A 20,510-nucleotide genomic window follows, 5' to 3' on the forward strand; every position below is an offset into this window, starting at 1 on the left:
TTTGGTGCATCCAGTGTCCCAAACTAATTAAAATGATGCGTCCACATCTCGGGCTAACAGAAAAGTCTCGTTTGACTGTTACCTTCTTAATTCAGCTGAAGGTTGACTGAAAAATCCTGCATGGCGGACATGCAGGCGTCTGATGTGTATTATTTTGACTGAAAATTCAATTTATTTCCTCCTCTTCTAACATTTATCTTCTGCCAGTTTTTAAACTTAAAAAAAATAAAGACCACCGATCCACCCTCTTAAATCCTGGTACATGTACCACCCATTCAATCACATCCTCGTCTTTAACATTTTATCCAATTTCTTCTACCATTCCGATTTGAAACCACAACTGCTGTCATAGCACACTTCCATCTTCATCTCTGTTGACTCCTCATTTGACTCGCATTTGCTTTCCTCCTCGTAGAACACAGTAAACTTTCCCTTGGTCACTCCATCGACATCGTCGTTGCCTTCCGAGAAAACACCCGCCGCCACCGGGCTCGTCTCGGGAGTTTTAGTCAAAATAATACACATCCGACGCTTGCGCTGAATCAGCAAGGTAACGGTCAAATGAGACTTTTCTGTTAGCCTGGGATGTGGACGCACTGTTTTAATTAGTTTGGGACACTGGATGCACCAAAAATTACTTTAGGACACTGGGCGCACCTGGAAAAATAGTTCAGGGTGCTGGGCGCACCTTAACTCGTCAAAATAATACACATCTGACGCCTACGTGTCCGCCACGTCAGATTTTTCAGTCAACTAACAGTCAAACTTAACTTTTCTGTTAGCGCGGGATATGAATGCACCGTTTTAATTAGTTTGAGATACTGGATGCACCGAAAATTACTTTAGGACACTGAGTACACCTGAAAAAATAGTTCAGGGTGCTGGGTGCACCTCAACCCTTCAAATTATTCAATGAAGACTTACATATAATTTAATACATGATTTAGTAGTGAAGCAATCCAACAATCCCAATAGTTAGGAAGTGAAATTTTGCATGATAGCATCCAATATAATTATTTGTAATTTTTTAATTAGATATTTACTTAATTAGCTTATTAAAAATTTTTAAAATTAAATACCGGAAACTATAATACAAAAATTGCAGAATCATCATATGGCCATAACAATCAAACTATCTTAATTATAATTTACATTGAATTCAAAGTAATGGACAACGCAAGGTTAAAAAAAAGAAGAAATAAAGAAATAAAGTGATCGAAAATTTATTAACATTTTCGTACTATTTATTGATTGAATAAAATTTTCTTTCCTATATCTATGCAATAAAATAATCTGTAATATAATATCTTTCTAAATATAAATAATTCAATTATTTATAAAAATATTTTTCATTATAAATTTTAATTTTTATAATGAACCAATAATTGATAATTATTCATAAAAGAGCAGAAAGTTAGAAAATAAAGATCACATTATTGATCCTTGTAGGGAAATAAAAATTACCGAAAATCTCAAAAAAAAATTGAATTTTAAAATTGCAATTCAACATTTTTATTATAATTTAATAGTATTTGACTACACTTGAAAAGAAAATGATAACATATTTTTGTAGCAATTTCTGATTTGAGATTTTTGAAATTTCGGAAGTATTTTTTTGGGATTTTCTCCCGAGATTAAAACGATGGCCAAAAAACAGTACTTAAAGTTAAAAACAAATTTTATATCTTTACCCAGAAAAATAAAGCTTTTGTGGTTAAAATATGTAGACACGATGTGAATTCATATCCTTGTAAAGTATGATATCCGCCCCTTTTAACAAGATAAAATTTTAACCGCAAATAATTTGATTTTATATTTGCAGAATATAGGTGGGTTAAAATCTTAACAGCTCTGTAAAACAGGAACTGCGTATCTAATGCATATTACCTCCGGTCCTAATTATAAGAGCTAGTTGACTAATTTGAGGAGATTAAGGAAACAAGTTAAATTAGAAGGATTATCTTAGAAAAAAATATATAAATATTAAAGACAAAGTGGATTAGAGTTTTATATTTAGAATCAAAATAAAAGTCAAACAAGGTGTTATACTCCTCCGGTCCTAATTATAAGACCCAATTGACTTATTTGAGGAGATTAAGGAAGTAAGTTAAGTTGGTTATTTATAATAAATAAGTGTTGTCATTCTTAAAATATCCTTGCTAATTAAGTATATTGGCTAAAACTATCATTATTAGAAGGATTATCTTGAAAAAAAATGCATAAATATAAGAGACAAAATGGATTGGGGTCTTATAATTAGGACCAAATAAAAAGTCAAATGGGGTCTTATAATAAGGACCGGAGGAGTATTAAGGACCGGAGGTAGTATAATAGATTAGAGTGTGTGCGCATCTATTATCACTAGCCCCATAAATATTTCTTGTTTTTTTAATACAGTGCCCCATAGATATTTTTAATTCTGAAGCCAATCTCAGTTTGCACCGCAGCAAAATATACAGGGAGGAAGTGATTATTTGATTCCGTTAATAATAATTTTCCCCCATCGTAGATTATTTTTGTCAGTTATAATAATTAAAAAAATACGATTGCAGAAAATTTTTTCCCCATCGTAGATTATTTTTGTCAGTTATAATAAATTTTGTTGCATATAGAAACAAGATTACAGAAAAATTTACGATATGAACATTTATAGAAGAATCTATTTGATTTGGAGCACATTCCAAGCTCATGGTACAAGTTAATTTCATTACAGCAATGAATATACGATGTAGCGATGAGCACTGGATGAGATCCGATTTGATCACGAACAAATAGTACAAGTTTAATGTTTTTATTTAGTATTATATTAATTCAGTAAATGTATCATTATTTTCAAATTCACCTTGTGAGGTAGGCATGAGTTGGCATAATACATATAATAGCGTTCGGGTTCCAATTTCCTTACAAACGGCATCACGGCTTGGTTTTGTCCAAATCGTATGTGCAGATACTAACATGAATTGGTCTAATTGGTAAGAAATAGGCTCATAACCCATAAGGTCGTGAGTTCGAATTTCACTGCTGATATGAAAACTTTATTAGTGAGTGATCTGTAAGTACCTCTATAAACGTTTTTTGAGCCTTGAGGCATGTCCTGACCCTAGTGAGTTCCCGAGACCCAACTCACTTAAACTTTTTCGTAGGAAAAAAAAAAAAGGTATGTGAAGATGACATTGAAAGCCTGTAATTTCACTTCTTTTAAAAGCATTAAAAATGGGATTGACCCTTGTTTTTGCCTATAAGGGATCGTACATGAATTTGTGCGTGCGTGCCACTCTTTGAAGCTAAAAGTAGGGCTGAATTGAATTGCGGCGACAAGGATTTGGTAGTTTGGGGCATCTTCAATATGTGAGAGTTAATAGACTTCATACTTTAAGGAGAGATTGTTTGAATGGCCAGTGTAAGTGAACTTGAGTTAAGTAGTAAATCTCAAAATTCTCACATCATATATAGTGGGGAAAAAAAACAACTATAAACTTGAGTTCTAATATTTTGACTTAAAAGCGTAGATTTCCCGTTGATGCTTGTTTGTACTTGTTTTCTATTTTTAGGTTTTGCTGCCTGTTTTAACTCCATTTTTGCAGTTCTCAACCCGGATCAAATATCTAGCTATAGGGTAAGGTACCTCTAAATGTCCCACTTTCTAATATTCTTTGTAATTCCCCTAGCTTCTAAATGTATTTTTTTTCTATGATTATTAGATTTCATATAAAATACTACCTCCGGTCTTTAATGTAAAAGTTCGTTTGACTTTTATTTCAGTCCTAAATATAATATTCTAATTCACTTTGTCTTTTGTATTTATCTATTTTTTCTCAAAGTAGTCATTGTAATAATAGTAGTTCTAACCAATATACTTAATTATCAAGGATATTTTAGAAAAGATAACCCCTCTTTATTACAAAAAATTAACTTAACTAATTTTCTTAATTTACTCAAATTAGTCAACTAGCTCTTATATTAAGGACCGATGATAGTAAGTGATATTTTAATGTCTTATGAGCATGAAATGGTGTAGTTTTGAATTTAATATATTTTTCAAAGAAAAATGCTTTAAAAGTGTTTTGTTTTAATTTGATCTTTTTGAAAAATAAAAAATTCAAAATTACAACGTTTCATCCCATAAGATATTAACATTTCAGTTTTTATATATAGAATTTAATGATCAATAGAAAAGAAAAATACATTTAACCCAAGGGGCATTAGAAAGTGGCGCATTAGAGGCCTTTTGCCCAGTATCGACCATACTAATTAAACGTGCATAGCTTTTGTATAATTATGAACTAAATTTGCACCCCGTCTTGCCTTTTTATTAGCATTATACAATTATATATAACGGAATATAAGTTAGATATATTCTTTCGGTTCTTAATATAAAACCTATTTAACTAATTTGATTAGATTAGGAAAGTTAGATAAATTAGTTAATTATAAGAAATATGATATGTTTTTCCTAAAATACTATAATCATCTTCTTTAATATCCTTCCTCCTTCTCCTACTTGATTATGATTGGGAGGGTATCAATAGAGATAACTTAGAAAAAATTGATAACCATGAGAAATATGTCTTATATTTAGAACTAAAATCAACTTAATAATTAGATTTTATATTAAGGACCAGAGGAATATTACACAAAAACATAAGTTTAATAATCCAATACATTTGTTTAATCAATTATGCCTATATATCAAGTGTATGCCTGTTTTCAGGTAAAGCAAATTGTTTATTTAGATTGTTGCAGTTAACACATGTTCTAAACAACTAAACAGGAAAAATATGTCTCTAGCTGGGGAGCTAGTTGCTTCTTGCAAACACATATACTTTTGAGAAGTCATTAATTTAACGCAAAAATCTCAAAGACCATTAGTTTCTAAATCATCTCACATTGATATATTTTTCGATCAGTCCTCCTGAAACTAAAGATATATTCTAATAAACTGAGAGCATCAAATTCAGCGTGCAATAACTTTCTGTGTTGAAAGCGATATGAAAAGATCCAAAGTTGAAGCTGAACAATCCCGCCAAACATGCTTCCATCTGCTTCTACAAAAACACGCAAAAGACGAAAAAAAAAAAAAAAGAATCAACATGCACAATCATCCATCTTCAACACATTACCCACTCACAATGAACAGTCCATAAATGCACAGAAGAAGAGACGACGAATGGCTTCATTATCCTCTCTCTCTATACAGTACTCTATTCTTATGACGCCCTATTGGATGATATCGAAACTGAATATAATATTTTACTTGTGAAAATGGACTACAAATCTATGTGTGTTTATATAAAAAAATTTAGATTCTCATTTTATATATATATATTTATATAAGGTGCTCGATCATATCGATGCATGATGCATCTACGTCTTACTTTGCTTTAGAATTTTGATATATGCGTAAAAGGGCCAACTTTAAATGAGAACAATGTCTAAAGATGATCATTACTGTTCAGCAACAGAGCAGAAAGACAAAGAATGTCCCCAAAAGTCGTGCTTGACTTTCTGCAACTTTGACGATTTATATATACATATATATATATATATGTATATATATCAACAACCCAAAACGAAGAAAGAAGGAAGTTGACCATCGCGCTTTGCTCTGCATATAATATATATATGTACATATAGCGTGTTTGTCATGTTCCTTTCGTCATAAAACAAATATAACAATGTTTTGTATCAGTGTATCATAATCAAAAGTCATTCAGCTTGCTTGATCTCTTAGCTGGCTAATAATAATTATAAGCTCTCTGAGTCGACCATATGACAGAGAGAGAGAGCGACCACTCATGGGATATATGTTTCCATAGTGCATGTTATTAAGAAATACAAGTAAAACTAAGTGCTATAATATCTCCGACAAGTAACATCAAATTCAGAGGCACAAATGTGTGTGGACAATGGACACTGTGTTATTGTGGTCTCTGAATCAACATGAATTTCGGGTTTGGATCCATTCAAAATTCTGCAGCTCGTGACTGCTACACAGCACTATAAATATATATCATCTCTCTCTCTCTCTCTCTCTCTCTGTGTGTCCTTTTGAGTATAAGGCTGCAAATGCGAAGCTGGAGAGCATCATGAAAGCCATGCATGCATGAGTATATATGATTATTATATGTATAAAGACATAAAAAACCAGATAATCTCTCTGTGCCAATAATCCTCCATTTTCGTTGTTGCAGTTCCCCTAGAGTGTTTAAATTTCTAAAACCGTTAGCTGTAGAAACACAGAATGACAGGTAAATGGCATCTCATGAGTGGGGGGAGAGAGAGAGAGAGAGAGAGAAACCCTAATCCTATATATAGTACCCTATACCTTCCCGTAGGCCGGCTCCTTCGTATATTTTCACATATATAGATAGCCCCCTCTACCTACCTGTGTGTGTGTGAGGATCATATGTGCGTGTGTGTGTGTATGTTACAATTCTTCAAAATGGACACACAGATACAGTGAGGGAGAAGAGGCATGCTTTTATGGAGGTTAATTGGAAATCACTCCCTTGTCTTTAAATGTTGCTGTGATAGGGTACAGAGGAAATGCTTTCAGAAGCTTTTTTGCAGATAGAGAGGCTCTTTTGCATGAATGCAGGAGGCGGGGTTCCTATATTACTTTCTCTGAGCTATGAAAGCCCTAATTTACCTCGAAAGCAAAGCCTTCGTCTCCTATAATATTATGACTTATGAATAATCTTCTAGGGTTCCTGCTAACTAAGGGGCTATCTAGGGGGACGTAGGACGATAGGTTTGGCCTCTTTTAACTACACAAATATGCACGTTGGGATTTGAGTTCATAAAGCTGTTTCCCAGACCCCCTTTTGTTTTTGGCTCTTCCTCTCCCACATGCTTCTTCCTCTAGCCTTTCTCAATCCACGTTTGACTTTTCTTTTTTCTTTTTTCTTTTTTCATTGTTAGTTCTGTTCCTTGATATATCCTTATGAGAAGGATCTCCAGAACTTTTTTTTTTCAATATAAAATACCAACTTGAATTTCTTGACATTTAATTTTGTTTGGACATAATTGGCCAAACATGTCAAGCATCTTGCAAGCAATTTTACGAAGTCATCACTTTTTTCACGAGTAGTTTTTGGACACACTAGGAAGTATAGGAAATGTCTTACGGCAAATGGGTTTTTATTACTAGTTCTCTACCTTTATATGTCCCTTATGAAAAGGAACTTTGTGTGTGTGTGTGTGTGTGTCAACTTGAATTTTTTTTTACATTTAATTTTGTTTGGACATAATTGGCCCAACATGTCATGCCATCTTGCAATCAATTTTACAAAATCATAACTTCTTTCACTAGTAGTTTCTGGACACATTATGAAGCATGGGAAATGTCTTAAAGCAAATGGCTTTTTAAATTCTTTTTTTTTTAATTAGGAAAAGTTTAAGTGAGTTGAGTCCCAGGAACCAAGGAACAAAAAACCGGACCGAACACTAAATCTTTGAGGTAGTGGTTCAAGGGTTAATGGATCAGATCGGGGTCAACTCGGATCAAACCGGTCATATTAAAATAATATAATTTAATTAAAAATGACAAAATATAACAATACTAATAATTACTAATAACAAAATATAAAGAAATACAATAAGAATTTGATTGTAATAATAATAAAGTACAACAATATTGAGAATTTTGATCTTTATGATTTTTCAATAACTAAAATTAATAGCTATTGATACCAAACTTATCATTAAAATTCATTTAAATCTATAATAATTGAGATATTAGGAGTTAAATAAGAAAAAATAGGATAAATATCAATATATTTATTTAAACCGGTTCATTGCCGGTTCATATCGGGTTTTACCGGTTCACACCGGTTTAACCGGTTCAATCCGGTTTGAACCGATTCCTGGTTTAGCTTATGAACCGGACCGGACCACTGACCGGTTCACCGGTTTACCGGTTGAACCGGCCGGTCCGGTCCAGTTTTTTTTACACTGCCAGGAACTCACCAGGGTCAGGGGTGTGCCTCTAGGCTCAGAAAGCGTTTACAGAAGTACTTACAAATCGCCTACCAACAAAATCCTCATATCGACAGTGTGATTCGAACTTATGATCTTATGGGTTATAAGTCGACTTCTTACTAACTGAACCAACTCTTGTTGGTGGCTTTTTAAATTCTTTAAATGATATTAATTAAGAGAGATTTGGTATGTTTGTAACTCAATCCGCATGTTTTGACTCGGTGCAACTTAGTCCTTATAGTTTAGACTCGGTTGTAACTCAATCTTTGAAATTTGACTTGCTGCAACTTGGTCCCTCTAGTTTTATCCATTTTATAATTTAGACGTCCTTGGGTTTTTGAAAAATGAAATTATATATCTAATAAAAAAAAAGGGGCTAAATAATAAAATGGTTAAAAGTATAGAGACCGATTGCAATGAGTCAAATTTCAGGGATTGAGTTATAATCGAGTCTGAACTATAAGAATTGAGTTACACAGAGTCAAAATATAATAACTATGTTACCAATGAGTGAAAACTATGGGGACCAAAAGATCAAATTTTCCAATTTTTAATCATGTGTATCACTCTTTGTTGGCTTTTATTTGCCTAAATTTAATAGTCAATTATTTTAAAATGTTCAATATGAATAATTTAAAGTATTAAAATGAGTATCAAAATTGTAATGTGATTAATATATATTCTTTTGAATAATTCTTATCCCTATGTTTGTGCATAAATGATTCATAGTTGAAATACGCCGTAGTGAATCTTTTTTCCCTTTGTTTTTTTCTGCCTGAAATTTAGTGGGACTTATATTAACATGATTGATTATAATATATTGCCATAAAAAGACAGTCAATGTTAAATTAGATCATCAACAAGATTAAAATTTCTTAGCCGGCAAATGAGATCAGTTTGTCGGAGAGAAGCATCGTGAGGGAATAGCGCTTCGAGGGATTTACAGCCCATTAACAAAGCGGGTTATGCCCAAAGTTAGTACTGGCCCAATAAGGATTCGAGTTCGCCACCAGCTGGGGCTTGAACGCGGTATCACTGGTACTGATATGAGTTTTTTTTTTTGAACAAATATGAAAATAAACTATGTTTTAAAATAAACTTTGTATAAGCCTATTAATGTTTGAATTTGTTAAGTTAGTGGAAGGAGTTAGTCTGACAATTCAAGATTTAAATCCCTACTACAAGAAGTAGCTATATTTTATATTACCTTCAGTCCTAATTATAAGAACTAATTGACTAATTTGAGGAGATTAAGAAAAAAGTTAAGTTAGTTATTTGTCACAAATAGGTGTTGTTTTTCTAAAATATCCTTGCTAATCAAGTGTATTGGCTAGAACTACTATTGTTAGAGGGATTATCTTAGAAAAAAAGCATAAATATTAGAAACAAAGTGGATTAGGGTCTTCTATTTAGGACCAAAATAAAAGTCAAATAAGGTCCTATATTAAGGACAAAAAGTAGTACTTAACAATACTTTGAATATGATTGCTTCTAATAAAAAGATACTACATAGTAATAAAACAAAACAATGCCCTTTCAATCCAAAGTTAGTACAGAAAATAGCTCTTCTCCCTTTACCTTCCATCGCTTAGGGTTTTGAAAGATTTTACAAGAAAATGTATAAGGTAGGTAATTAGTCGCAAAATAATAGTAATACTCGAACTCGCGATTTAACCAAATGACAATTAAGGAACGGTCCTTTATTACTTTTAAAAGAAATGCTATGCAATAAAATGACTTCTCTCTCATGGAAACGTAATGAATTTAATAAACAAAAGTTTAATTGAAAAAATCAAAAGCTTAATTATAAATAATATAAGCTAGCTAACCTCATTTGCAAATTCTTGTGCTATTCAAATTTTAAAGCTCAAAAACTTGGTTGAAATAATAAATAATATAATTTCACATTAGGTAGACTTCTTGTTTATGATTACAATTATGATATTTACAACTAAAATTTTCATTTTTTTACAACTAAACTTCTAATTTTTAAAAGTTGCATTGCTAGGGTTGTAACTGAGTAGACGTAATTTAATCCATATTTTTTTAAGGTCAATAAAGGATCTTAATCTTTAATTGTTATATATTTCATAAACAATTATACATCCTTCAAAATTGTTATCCTTAATTTTTTTTTTACTAATATCCTTCTTTCTTATCTTTCCAATCTTTCATCACTTCCTAGATAGATCGAAAGGACAAAATTGACGATAAAAAAAAGAAGTGTAGCGAAACTAGAGTTTGACGTTATTAATCTATAAGTGATTTGACAATGACTTTTCTTACAGCAGTAGGCAAGAATTGTTAAAAAAAAAAAAGGCAATTATGTTCTAAAAAAAAAATTGCCCTTAACAACGAAGGAGTATATAATGACAAATTTTAAGATAAAAAATAATAATATATTTATATTAGTTTTTGTCATTGAGATTTCTTAATAATTAGATATTTTTATTGGACCTCATGTAATTCTCCCATTTTATAATAGGGAGATGTTTGTCATTGAAATTTTTATTAAAAAAAAAAATTCAATGACATATCCATAGAACTCGAGTTGGAAATACTACTAATACAATTTATAAGTCTTATATGTATCCACACATGTGTGAGAATATATGATAGCGCCTTAATTGATTTGGAATGACAAGAAAATATTTCTTACCATGTTGGGAAAAAAAACTCAAATTTCTTCTTCTTTTTTTCTCCCTTAAATAATTTACTCGTTTTATTGTGAATTCCAGACCATCGAACTGATAAATTGACGCAGCAGGATTCCATATAAAAGTTTTTAATTCTACACTGTTAGTAGCTGGTGGTAATTTGTAGGAAATTGTATCATTTATAAGTTACAATTAAAACAGCTTGTATGAGATATATATATATATATATATATATATTAGAGTCACATCTAATAATACATAAATAAATTTATATAATATTTTTGATACAATATAATTATTTTCTATTGAGCACTACTTACCAAACTTACCTTGAACATTTGGATATTACAAGAGATAACTTTTTTAGTGCGGTTTCATTCATCTAAAATTTTTGAACATCGAGCTTTCTTAACGTTCGGCCGAAAAAGAAAAATTGCTTAAAAAATGAACCAAATCTTCTTGCAGGTCCTAACATTTTTCCTTTTCCTCTTGCTTCTTTCCTTCTTAAATTCTCATATCCATCCTTAGATAAAAATATGGATGGCTCATATTCTATATTTTATAAAGTTATTATTATAAACATAAATATATAAAATTAGATGGTTAGAATTTGATATGTATACTTTATAACTGCACTACAAAACAAATACAAAATTTCAATTTATAAAATATTATAATAGTAGTTGTATAAAATATTAAACATGAATGGAGTAGAGATAAGATTTTGAAAAGGAAAAAAAAAAACAAAAGAAAAGAAAAGATCTGTTTTCAATCTTCTTTTATCAAATCTAATGAGTATTAGGGTACGTTTGGATTGACAGTAAAAAAAATGACTTATTTTCAATTAGACTTTTGAGTTGAGACAGAGTGTTAACTGTTCGAGCAGGATTGCTATGGATGTGAACACTAAGAACTAGAGGGCCCGATGGAGCTGCAGCACTTGACCACACCACCCAATGGTAGAGAATGAGAGAGAAAAGAGAGAATAAGTAGAGAATGAGGGAGAAGAGAGAGAATAAAATTCTTGTGGGCAGCACTAATTGTGTTATAACTGTTCTTACCAGCCCGTTTAACCACAACTAGTTAAGCCATAAGATCGGGCTTCATATCACAGCCTAAGCCAGATTGGATCAAAAGTTGATCCTAATGTCACTAGAGCATGAACCCAAACATATAGTTGATTTCCCTTGAGACCCATACAGCTTAACTTGTCTACTAGAATTGAATGCGAAAACGGAGATCACACTGGTCTTTAAAATAATGTACTCAATTACATATGTGCCTTGAGAAATAAGTCCATTGCAAGAATAGTCATAATCATGGGGTCATTCGGCCACACGGCATCAGAAAAGGTGGGAAAGCCAAGAAGATATCTCAAACTCCGAAATATAAAAATCCATAAATCACTTTCCATCAACAATAGAAACATTCATATTTAATTTCACAAAACACAGAAGTTATCAAAACAAATCATCCTTTTTTCATATAAAACCAAACAGCATCATCTTATTTTATATCTATCGCTTGGTATTCTCAACATGGATTGCCTCTTTCCCATGTCTTCGTAGTCCTTATCATTCCTGTCATTTTCTTCATCCCTCATAGCTGCCGGCGGAATCTCTTTTCTCCTCCTCCCACCTCCGCCTCCGGCGCCCTTGAGCCACTCCACCACCTCCGCCATACTCGGCCGCTTCTCCGGGCTACTATCGGTGCACTTCACAGCCAGCATCACCAGAGATTTCAACTGCTCCAAGTCAAACTTACCCTTCAACTTTGGATCTGCAATATGATTGAAGATACCCTTTTGAACGTAAGGCGTCACCCACTGAACTATGTCCCTTTTCACTCCTCCTGGTAGCTTCTCTATCGGTTTCTTCGCACTAATAATCTCCAAAAGCAAAATCCCAAAACTGTACACATCACAGCTCTCTGAAACCTTCCCCCACATGGCGTATTCTGGCGCCAAATATCCCAAAGTTCCTTTCACCCTTGTGGTCAAATGGCTCACACCTTCTGGTATTAGCTTCGCAAAACCAAAATCAGCCACTTTCGCTTCAAACTCTGTGTTCAATAGAACGTTGCTTGCCTTTATATCCCTGTGTATGATATGAGGATTCGCCTCATGATGAAGATACCTTCATATAATCACAAATGGAAGCAAGTCATATAAACACATAGACAGAAAACTGAAGAGAATCACATTAAGCCAAGTCTTTTCACACACACACACACACGTGTGTGTACTTACGCTAAGCCTTCAGCTGCTCCAATGGCGATGCTCATTCTTTTAGGCCAATCTAGGAGACAACTTGAAGCGAGGTGGCCGTGAAGATGTGTGAGCAAGCTATGATTGGGCATGTAATCGTAAACAATAAGTCTTTCTTCTCCTCCGGCGTAGAATCCTCTTAGACCCAAAAGGTTCTTATGCCTCACCCTTCCAAGTACTTCTACTTCTACTGCAAATTCCATTTCTGCTTTTGCAGTCATCGTCTTCAGTCGCTTCACTGCAATCTGCAGAATTCACGTTACAGATATTAATAATTGGATATATGTTTAAGTTATAGAGATCAGATCAATGAAGGATACAAAATATGAATATATATGTGCATATATATATAATTGCCTCGATGCCTTTACTTGTTCGACCCCAATAAACACTTCCAAAGCCACCTTCTCCTATCTTGTTATCTTGATGGAAATTGTTTGTTGCACGGAGCAATTCCTTCAGCGTGTACATTTCCCATGGATATTCCCTATTTTTGCTGTCATTTCTATGCGGAAATAGGATCGATCAGTGAACTGAAACAGAAATATCAGAATTGTTCTTGTTTGATGGAAGATATTTAAACATACCTTGTTTTGACTAGCTGGTTTTCTGCTTGTAGGAGGAAGCAACAAAAACACTTGGCGGGCATTTCTTTGATGGGTTCTGGAAGTGTAAGATGAAAAAAACCAGAATCTTATAACTTTTTCCCTGGTGGAAGGAAAAGAAGGAAGGCTTTTGGGGGAATTTTTGAAGTTTCGAGAAAGACAAAAACAAGAATGATTCCGCGAGAAAAGGCAGCAAGTTAATATCGGCAAATGCTAGGAACCGTGTAGAAGCCTCATGGTGAAGACAAGGGGCTGCCTTGGAAGTCAAGGACTTTAAAAGCTGGCTAATGGTTGGAGAGGCCCAAATTTCGATTATTTTAATTGTAATTTCTTTTCTCTGGGTGTGTGTACAAACTTTATAGACCGATTGGCTCGTTGACTAATAAAATACGGGCAAAACTTACGGGGACTGAATCAATGTAAAATCGCAAGAATGTTCACTCCGAGCAGGAATATTAATTAATATATGTGACATTTCCAGCGAAATATGTGGCTTGACCGAAACCAGCATATACTTTCTCCGGTCCTAATTAATACTACCTCCATCACAAGTTAGTTTAACTTTTAATTTAATCTTAAATATAAGACTTAAATCTATTTTATCTTTTATATTTATTTATTTTTTAAGATAGTTCTTGTAGTAGTTGCAGATGTTAAATATTTCATCAAATAACACTTGATTAGTAAAGATATTTATGGAAAACGACATATCTATTACAAATAACTAATTTAACTAATTTTCTTAATTTACTCAAATCAATCAACTAGCTCTTATCTTATATTAAAAATCGAAGATAGTGCAAAAATTATTTGAAAATTAAATTTGATTCTAAATATATAAAATCTTAATTCATTTTGTCTCTCATGCTAATTTTTTTTTCCAAACGAACTTACTAACTTATAAATTAATATTAACCTAATGTTGCACAACGTTATTTAAGAAGATGGACCCCAACTTTTAATACTGTTTGTAATATACCCCACTTCTTACACACAAACATATTGATTCATTAATCTATGTATGAAAATGACGGTATCTTAGCCTTTTGCAAATCCCTTTTAGCATTAGAGTGACCCTATAGAAAATAAAGCCAAACCATTTACAATTGAATTGCTTGATCAAACAAAATTAGTTGGATTTCGTTTATTTTATCAATTCTAGGAGGAAACTTTTTACGGTATATATATATTTCTCCGATCCTTAATGTAAGACCTAATTGTTGAGTTGATCTTAGTCCTAAATGTAAGATCTATTTGTCATATTTATCATAATCGAGTAGGAGATGGAGGGAAAATATTAGAGAAGATGATTAGGGTGTTTTGAGAAAAACATGTCATATTTCTTATAACTTATCTAACTTTCTTAATCTAATCAAATTAGTTAAATAAGTCTTATATTAAGCATCGGAGGAGTATATAGTTTTCATTGTTATTTTGATGCAAATGACGAGACTGCAGTTGTTAGTTATATTAGGTATAAGAATCATGACAAAGGAAAAACGTTGAGGCATAAATTTTATTGTTACCTGAATCGGTAATAAAGATTCGAAACATAAAATTCTCTAAATTTAATCATTTGAAGATATATGCTTCGGGAAAAAAATTTTCTGGCCAAAACGGTTCTTCATTCCTTTGATACAACCTTTAAAACTTGCCCGGCGGCATTTCCTCCAAAATGCATTCAGATTTGAGCCATTTCACCCGCATTTTTAACTACCGTTTAAATTTAACTTAGATAACTTGAATGATATTATTTTTTTATACTGTTTATTGGAATAATAATTTTTTAAATTGATTGATAAAATTTTGTGGTTATTTTATATTCTGTTTCCTTAAAAATAAAATAAATAATTAAAAATTAAATCTTTCAAATTATATTTGGATGACCTAAATCAAATGTGTCCATCAGTACATCTTAAAGGCAAAGTTAATAAATTTTAAAGTACTCTTATTATTATTAGCGTGGATCCTTTACTAGTAATTAGAAATAATTAATATAAAAACTGTTGGCAAATTATAGTTTATACAATACATCAGATTCAGAGGACGGAACTCCTACATATAATATTCCATATACAACGTAACCACATTATCATCCGCCTATAATATAAATAATCTAAATAAATAAAATAAATTAAACAAATATGAGAGGAATGTTAGATAGTAAACTAATCAATGTAGAAGGGAGGCAAGGGGAAACTGCATGCTTAAGCTAGATGCAAGTGATTAATTAGGCCTCCATAAGGCTGCTTCAACTTTGATTTGGAATGAGATAACTAATTACTCCTCCGGTCCTAATTATAAGACCCAATTGACTTATTTGAGGAGATTAAGGAAGTAAGTTAAGTTGGTTATTTATAATAAATAAGTGTTGTCATTCCTAAAATATCCTTGCTAATTAAGTATATTGGCTAAAACTATCATTATTAGAAGGATTATCTTGGGAAAAAATGCATAAATATAAGAGACAAAATGGATTGGGGTCTTATAATTAGGACCAAATAAAAAGTCAAATGGGGTCTTATAATAAGGACCGGAGGAGTAATTAATTTAAGCTTACAGCTCTGTGTACTTTGGGGGTGCAATGAAACTTCATTTTCATTTTGTTTTACTTTTTTTTTTTTAAATATACTTGTGTGTCAGTGTGTGTGTGTGTTATCTATGTGTATCTATTCCATTGATAGGAACAACATTCAATTAATATGTGTGTGTGTGTCTTTTTGTCACTTTGAAAGTAACTACTTCAACTTTAACTACTCTTTTTTGATAAAAATTGGTCGGAATGTAAATAATTTTTTTATTAGAATTTGAATATAACTAACTTAGATTTTTAAAAGTGTACATATAATTTGTTGTTAGGCATTTAATTATAGTTTAAAGTTAAAAATTTTCTTTTGACATAATTAAAATGATTAATTACAAACAAATGCAATGAAAAAGGAGTTTATTATCTACACAAATTTTGAAGTTTATTCACACAAAAAAAACTTTTTTGAAGTTTAAAAGAATTCATGATCAATTTTTAATAATTAAAGAAATCATCCATATATATGTGATTTAGAGTTTTGATTGAAAACTTGTTCATTCGTAACATGTTTTTTCAATTATTTTCTAAACACTAAAATATCACTTTTTCGTTTCTTTTAATTTAATTTTGGACTGTACGAAAAAAGAGCGCTACCGGCTAATAGTTTTTTTTTATACAAACGAGGCGCAAAGGCCAAAGAGGAAACTAAACTACAAAGGGAATAGATCCCAACACATCTTTATCGCACAACGCCCGTAGATGAGTCGGGCAACTGGTCAACATAGAGGAATAGAAAGACCTTCCTTAGCAAGAGCATCAGCAAGCTGGTTTTGGAGCCTAGGAATATGGTTGAAGACAATCTCCCAATTTAGACCCATCAATCGACGAATCTCCAAGAATATCAGGCTGCGCGTGTTATGGACATCAGGACTCAATAACATATCAATCAAGGTTTTGGAGTCAGATTCTAACAGAACCTTCTTGAAACCTGAGTCCCAAGCTAACCTGATGCCTTTAAACATAGCCCACTCCTCTGCTTCAAACACGCTGCAGCTTCCGATTGTTTGGTGAAATCCCACAATCCATTGGCCTCTATAGTCTCTAATTACACCTCCGCATCTAGCCACGTTTCTGGAATGAGAGACAGCCCCATCTACGTTAACTTTCACCCAATCATTGGGTGGGAGTGCCACCGGCTAATAGTTGTTGAAGTGTTTCGACTCAATCAAAACAAAGACTACGGGCCGGAATACTGATAAGTGACGGCAATAGCCAATAGACTTGGTCAACGAAAATGAATTAAGCTTTTGAATAGAGGGGGAAAAGAGGCAAGCCAGTCGGACCGGCATATTTAGGTCTAAAAATTGTGAAAACTGGGTTTAAAATTTTTCCTTTGAAAGAGGAAACATGTTTAAAAGGATTCGTTTTATAGAGTCAATGGCCTAAACTGGTCGGTCTTATAGGGCTAAGGACTAGTTTGTTTAGATCTTTTTATAATTTTTTTTAAAATTTTTATATAATTTTAATTTTATTAGTTTTTTAATTATTAATGATATTTTAAATATTTAGTTATTATAATCATTTTCAAATTAAAGTTCATAAAATGGTTTGATTTAATTATTTGGTTTTAGACAATAATTTGTTCAATTAATAGCTAGAGTGCAAAATTTAAAAGCAAAATTTTTATGGGAAAAAACTTGATATTTTTGCCATCAAAGAAGAGCATACTCATAATGATGATAGTAATGACAAAGTTTCAAAAAATTGATAATAATATTGTTTATTGCACATTTGCACTTTTGATATAATTTTTTAATATTGTTATCTTGTTGATTAATGTTTTAGATGCTCTTAAATGTTGATAGGTGTTTAAATATGATGATATTTTCTATTTATGACTTAATTTTATTCATATCTATGTTTTTTATTAGTAATTTTATTACTTTATTTTTATTTTTGATAAAATATATGAAAAATATAAAAAATTGTTTTTTTTCCTTAAACTAGCAAAAAGTTCATGGCCAGCCTTGAGCCTGTCAGCTTAAGGATTAGGTTTGATAAAATGGGATATTTCAGAAAGTTTCACCCTACAAGGCCGACTTGCTTTAAACCCACGGCCCTATAGATCAGTCCTGCAGGGTTGAATTGGCCCATATATAGTACTACTTTTGAATTCCCAAAAAACTAAATTAGGATTTTGAGTAATACTATTTTTTCAGGTTTTTAGTATTATATTATTTTTATATTTTAAGCTATTTTACGAAAATTAACAAGAGATAGTTAAGTCATTAATTTTATATAAAAATGAATCAAAAATTAATTTTGTTTATATTTAAACCCATGCATTGATGAAAGGATAATAAAAAACTCTCAAATGTACATTGCACCTTTTTTATACGGTTAATGATTTCAAATAAAAATAATATTGAAAATTAGTTCATAGATTTTGATCATTTTATAATAAAGATTGTCCTTTCCATCTAAAAAATATCTTATACTTCCTCCTCATGTCTTTAATATATGAGTTATATATATCCTAGCCAAACACTCAAAAAAGTACAATTATATTACAAATCAAACTAATTCGGATTGGGGCCATGGTATGATCTATATGGGTGACGACCCTACCATCTAGGCTGGTGTGTTCCCAAATGATCGAACACATGACCTTTAGTTAAGCTGGAATAATTCCTACAAGCTGATCCAATCATTTGGTGGTGTTTTCCTTCTTTCTTTAATCATATGTGTTAGCCTACATAATTAACATGTGCAATCAATATGAACAATTTAAAAAAATTATAAATTTATAAGACAAAATAAAATTAGGTCTAAAATTTAAACTAAAAATTTCCTACCTACCTGCTATATTTAGAATAAAATAGAATAAGTAATAAGGATTAGGAGAGTGGTTGAATAATGGCTTTTACTTGTTGAAATATGGGAGAACGATTCACGCGATTGTACGTGGTCGCAGATGGAGAGAAATGGGACAACGTCGTGCTTTGAAAGTTGAAAACACACCTACCATGTGTTGCACACTATTTGACAATAATTCTACGGTCCAAACAACCTTTTGATTATTTTAACCCACATTTGATGGTTTACCACGATTCGTCAAGGAAGTAAGAAAAGTGAAAGCTTTATATATTCCTCTTTAGCTTTTGAAGCGGTTACACCTCGAACACCGTCTACATTAGAGCCAAAATCAACAACCCGTGAAGGAAGAACTTATTAGGCTGCATGTCTTTGATAAGAAGGATTCTCAACTAAGTAATGAGATGAACATCCATGATGATTTTTTATTGTCAGAAAATCATTCATTGGGTGAAAAGCGGGAAAAAAAAAAAATCCCTTTTTAATATATAGGCATGATTAATAAATCACAAGTCCAAATATATGAATTGGTTTCATTCGTTAACTGCACATATGCAGTATACTCCTTTGCTACTCTTGCCATATATATTGGGTATTTCCAACATATTTTATACGAATCATGGAAAATCTTATACAGGTGAGATGCCAAGTTCACATGAAGCAAAATACTTGGCCGACGAAGCTCTTACTTGTGCAAATATTCTCCTCTGCAATGCGATAAGGGGTGGAGACAGATTCCATCACGTAGCGTTAGCACAGAGCAGGCAAGTCATGTTACAAACTTTCCAATGTAAATTATGGCAGAAAAATGTCCTGAAGAGACATATTCCTCTAAACCAAGGGTCTATTTTAGCCTTTTGTTCTATCTACTAAAATCTGCTGAGCAGAGCACCAACAAAGTGACAAAGGGATGGTTGTGGACTTGGCTTCTCTCAACTATATAACTAATTACGTGTACAGCAAAACAATTCCATGACTTCAAGATTAGCATTATCATTATACTGCTTCTTTAACTAATCCCTATCCCCTTGCATTATGCCTTTATCTGATTCTGCAGGTAATTTATTATCTGACTGACTGCTTCCTTCATCCGATCTGCCCATTAGACCTTCTGCTGTTGTGCAGATCAGATGCAATGTCATATAGCTCGTGGGATTGAACTAGATGAGTGTATTTATAATATACAGTTCGTCAGAGATGGGTTAATAATGTGGTTTTGTAAATTATAACTTGATGCAGTACATTGATGATTAATACATGTGGTAGTGGAGGATTATTTATGTATATGAAGAGGATATACTCTTAAGACATCTTATTATTTAATTTCACCTGTGTGCGCGCGTGGGAGTCAAAGTAGGTAATATAATATTCCCTCCGTCCCTTATAATAAAAAATAACTATAAAAATCATATGATTTAAAATATTAGTTAAAAGTAATAAATATGTAAGATATATTGAAATCATATGATTTAAAATGTTACTCCCTCCGTTCCTTATTATAAGAGACATTTGATGCTTATGACATGTTCCCATATATAAGAGACACTTAAAAGTTGTCTTTATTTTTTTGTATTGATTTCCTATTTTACCCTTATTTATTT

The 20,510-nt window shown here is 32.1% G+C and overlaps 1 protein-coding gene across 1 annotated transcript; it reads right to left on the reverse strand.

The window, feature by feature from the left end:
• Window positions 1-315: 315 nt before the first annotated feature.
• On the reverse strand, window positions 316-19,650 carry LOC114751440 (probable serine/threonine-protein kinase At1g01540). Its single transcript, XM_028940112.1, has 7 exons — window positions 19,579-19,650; window positions 16,835-17,231; window positions 13,491-13,566; window positions 13,261-13,408; window positions 12,886-13,148; window positions 12,185-12,772; window positions 316-580 (listed from the first exon to the last, which is right to left on the reverse strand). The coding sequence occupies exons 1-7, from the start codon at window positions 19,648-19,650 to the stop codon at window positions 316-318; spliced, it is 1,809 nt and encodes a 602-aa protein (XP_028795945.1).
• Window positions 19,651-20,510: the final 860 nt, after the last annotated feature.

The sequence above is a fragment of the Neltuma alba genome, unplaced genomic scaffold (genome assembly GCF_004799145.2).
Source record: "Neltuma alba isolate B1F8T4 unplaced genomic scaffold, ASM479914v2 tig00006923_pilon, whole genome shotgun sequence".
NCBI lineage: Eukaryota > Viridiplantae > Streptophyta > Magnoliopsida > Fabales > Fabaceae > Neltuma > Neltuma alba.

Bases quoted from the DNA above. Each gene is read 5' to 3' on its own strand.
- LOC114751440 (XM_028940112.1), bottom strand. From the start codon at position 19,650: ATGGAATCTGTCTCCACCCCTTATCGCATTGCAGAGGAGAATATTTGC. The intron at 13,567-16,834 runs GTCTTTCTATTC...TTACACTTCCAG, and splicing joins TGATGCTCTTGCTAAGGAAG to AACCCATCAAAGAAATGCCC. The intron at 13,409-13,490 runs GTATGTTTAAAT...ATTTCCGCATAG, and splicing joins AACCAGCTAGTCAAAACAAG to AAATGACAGCAAAAATAGGG.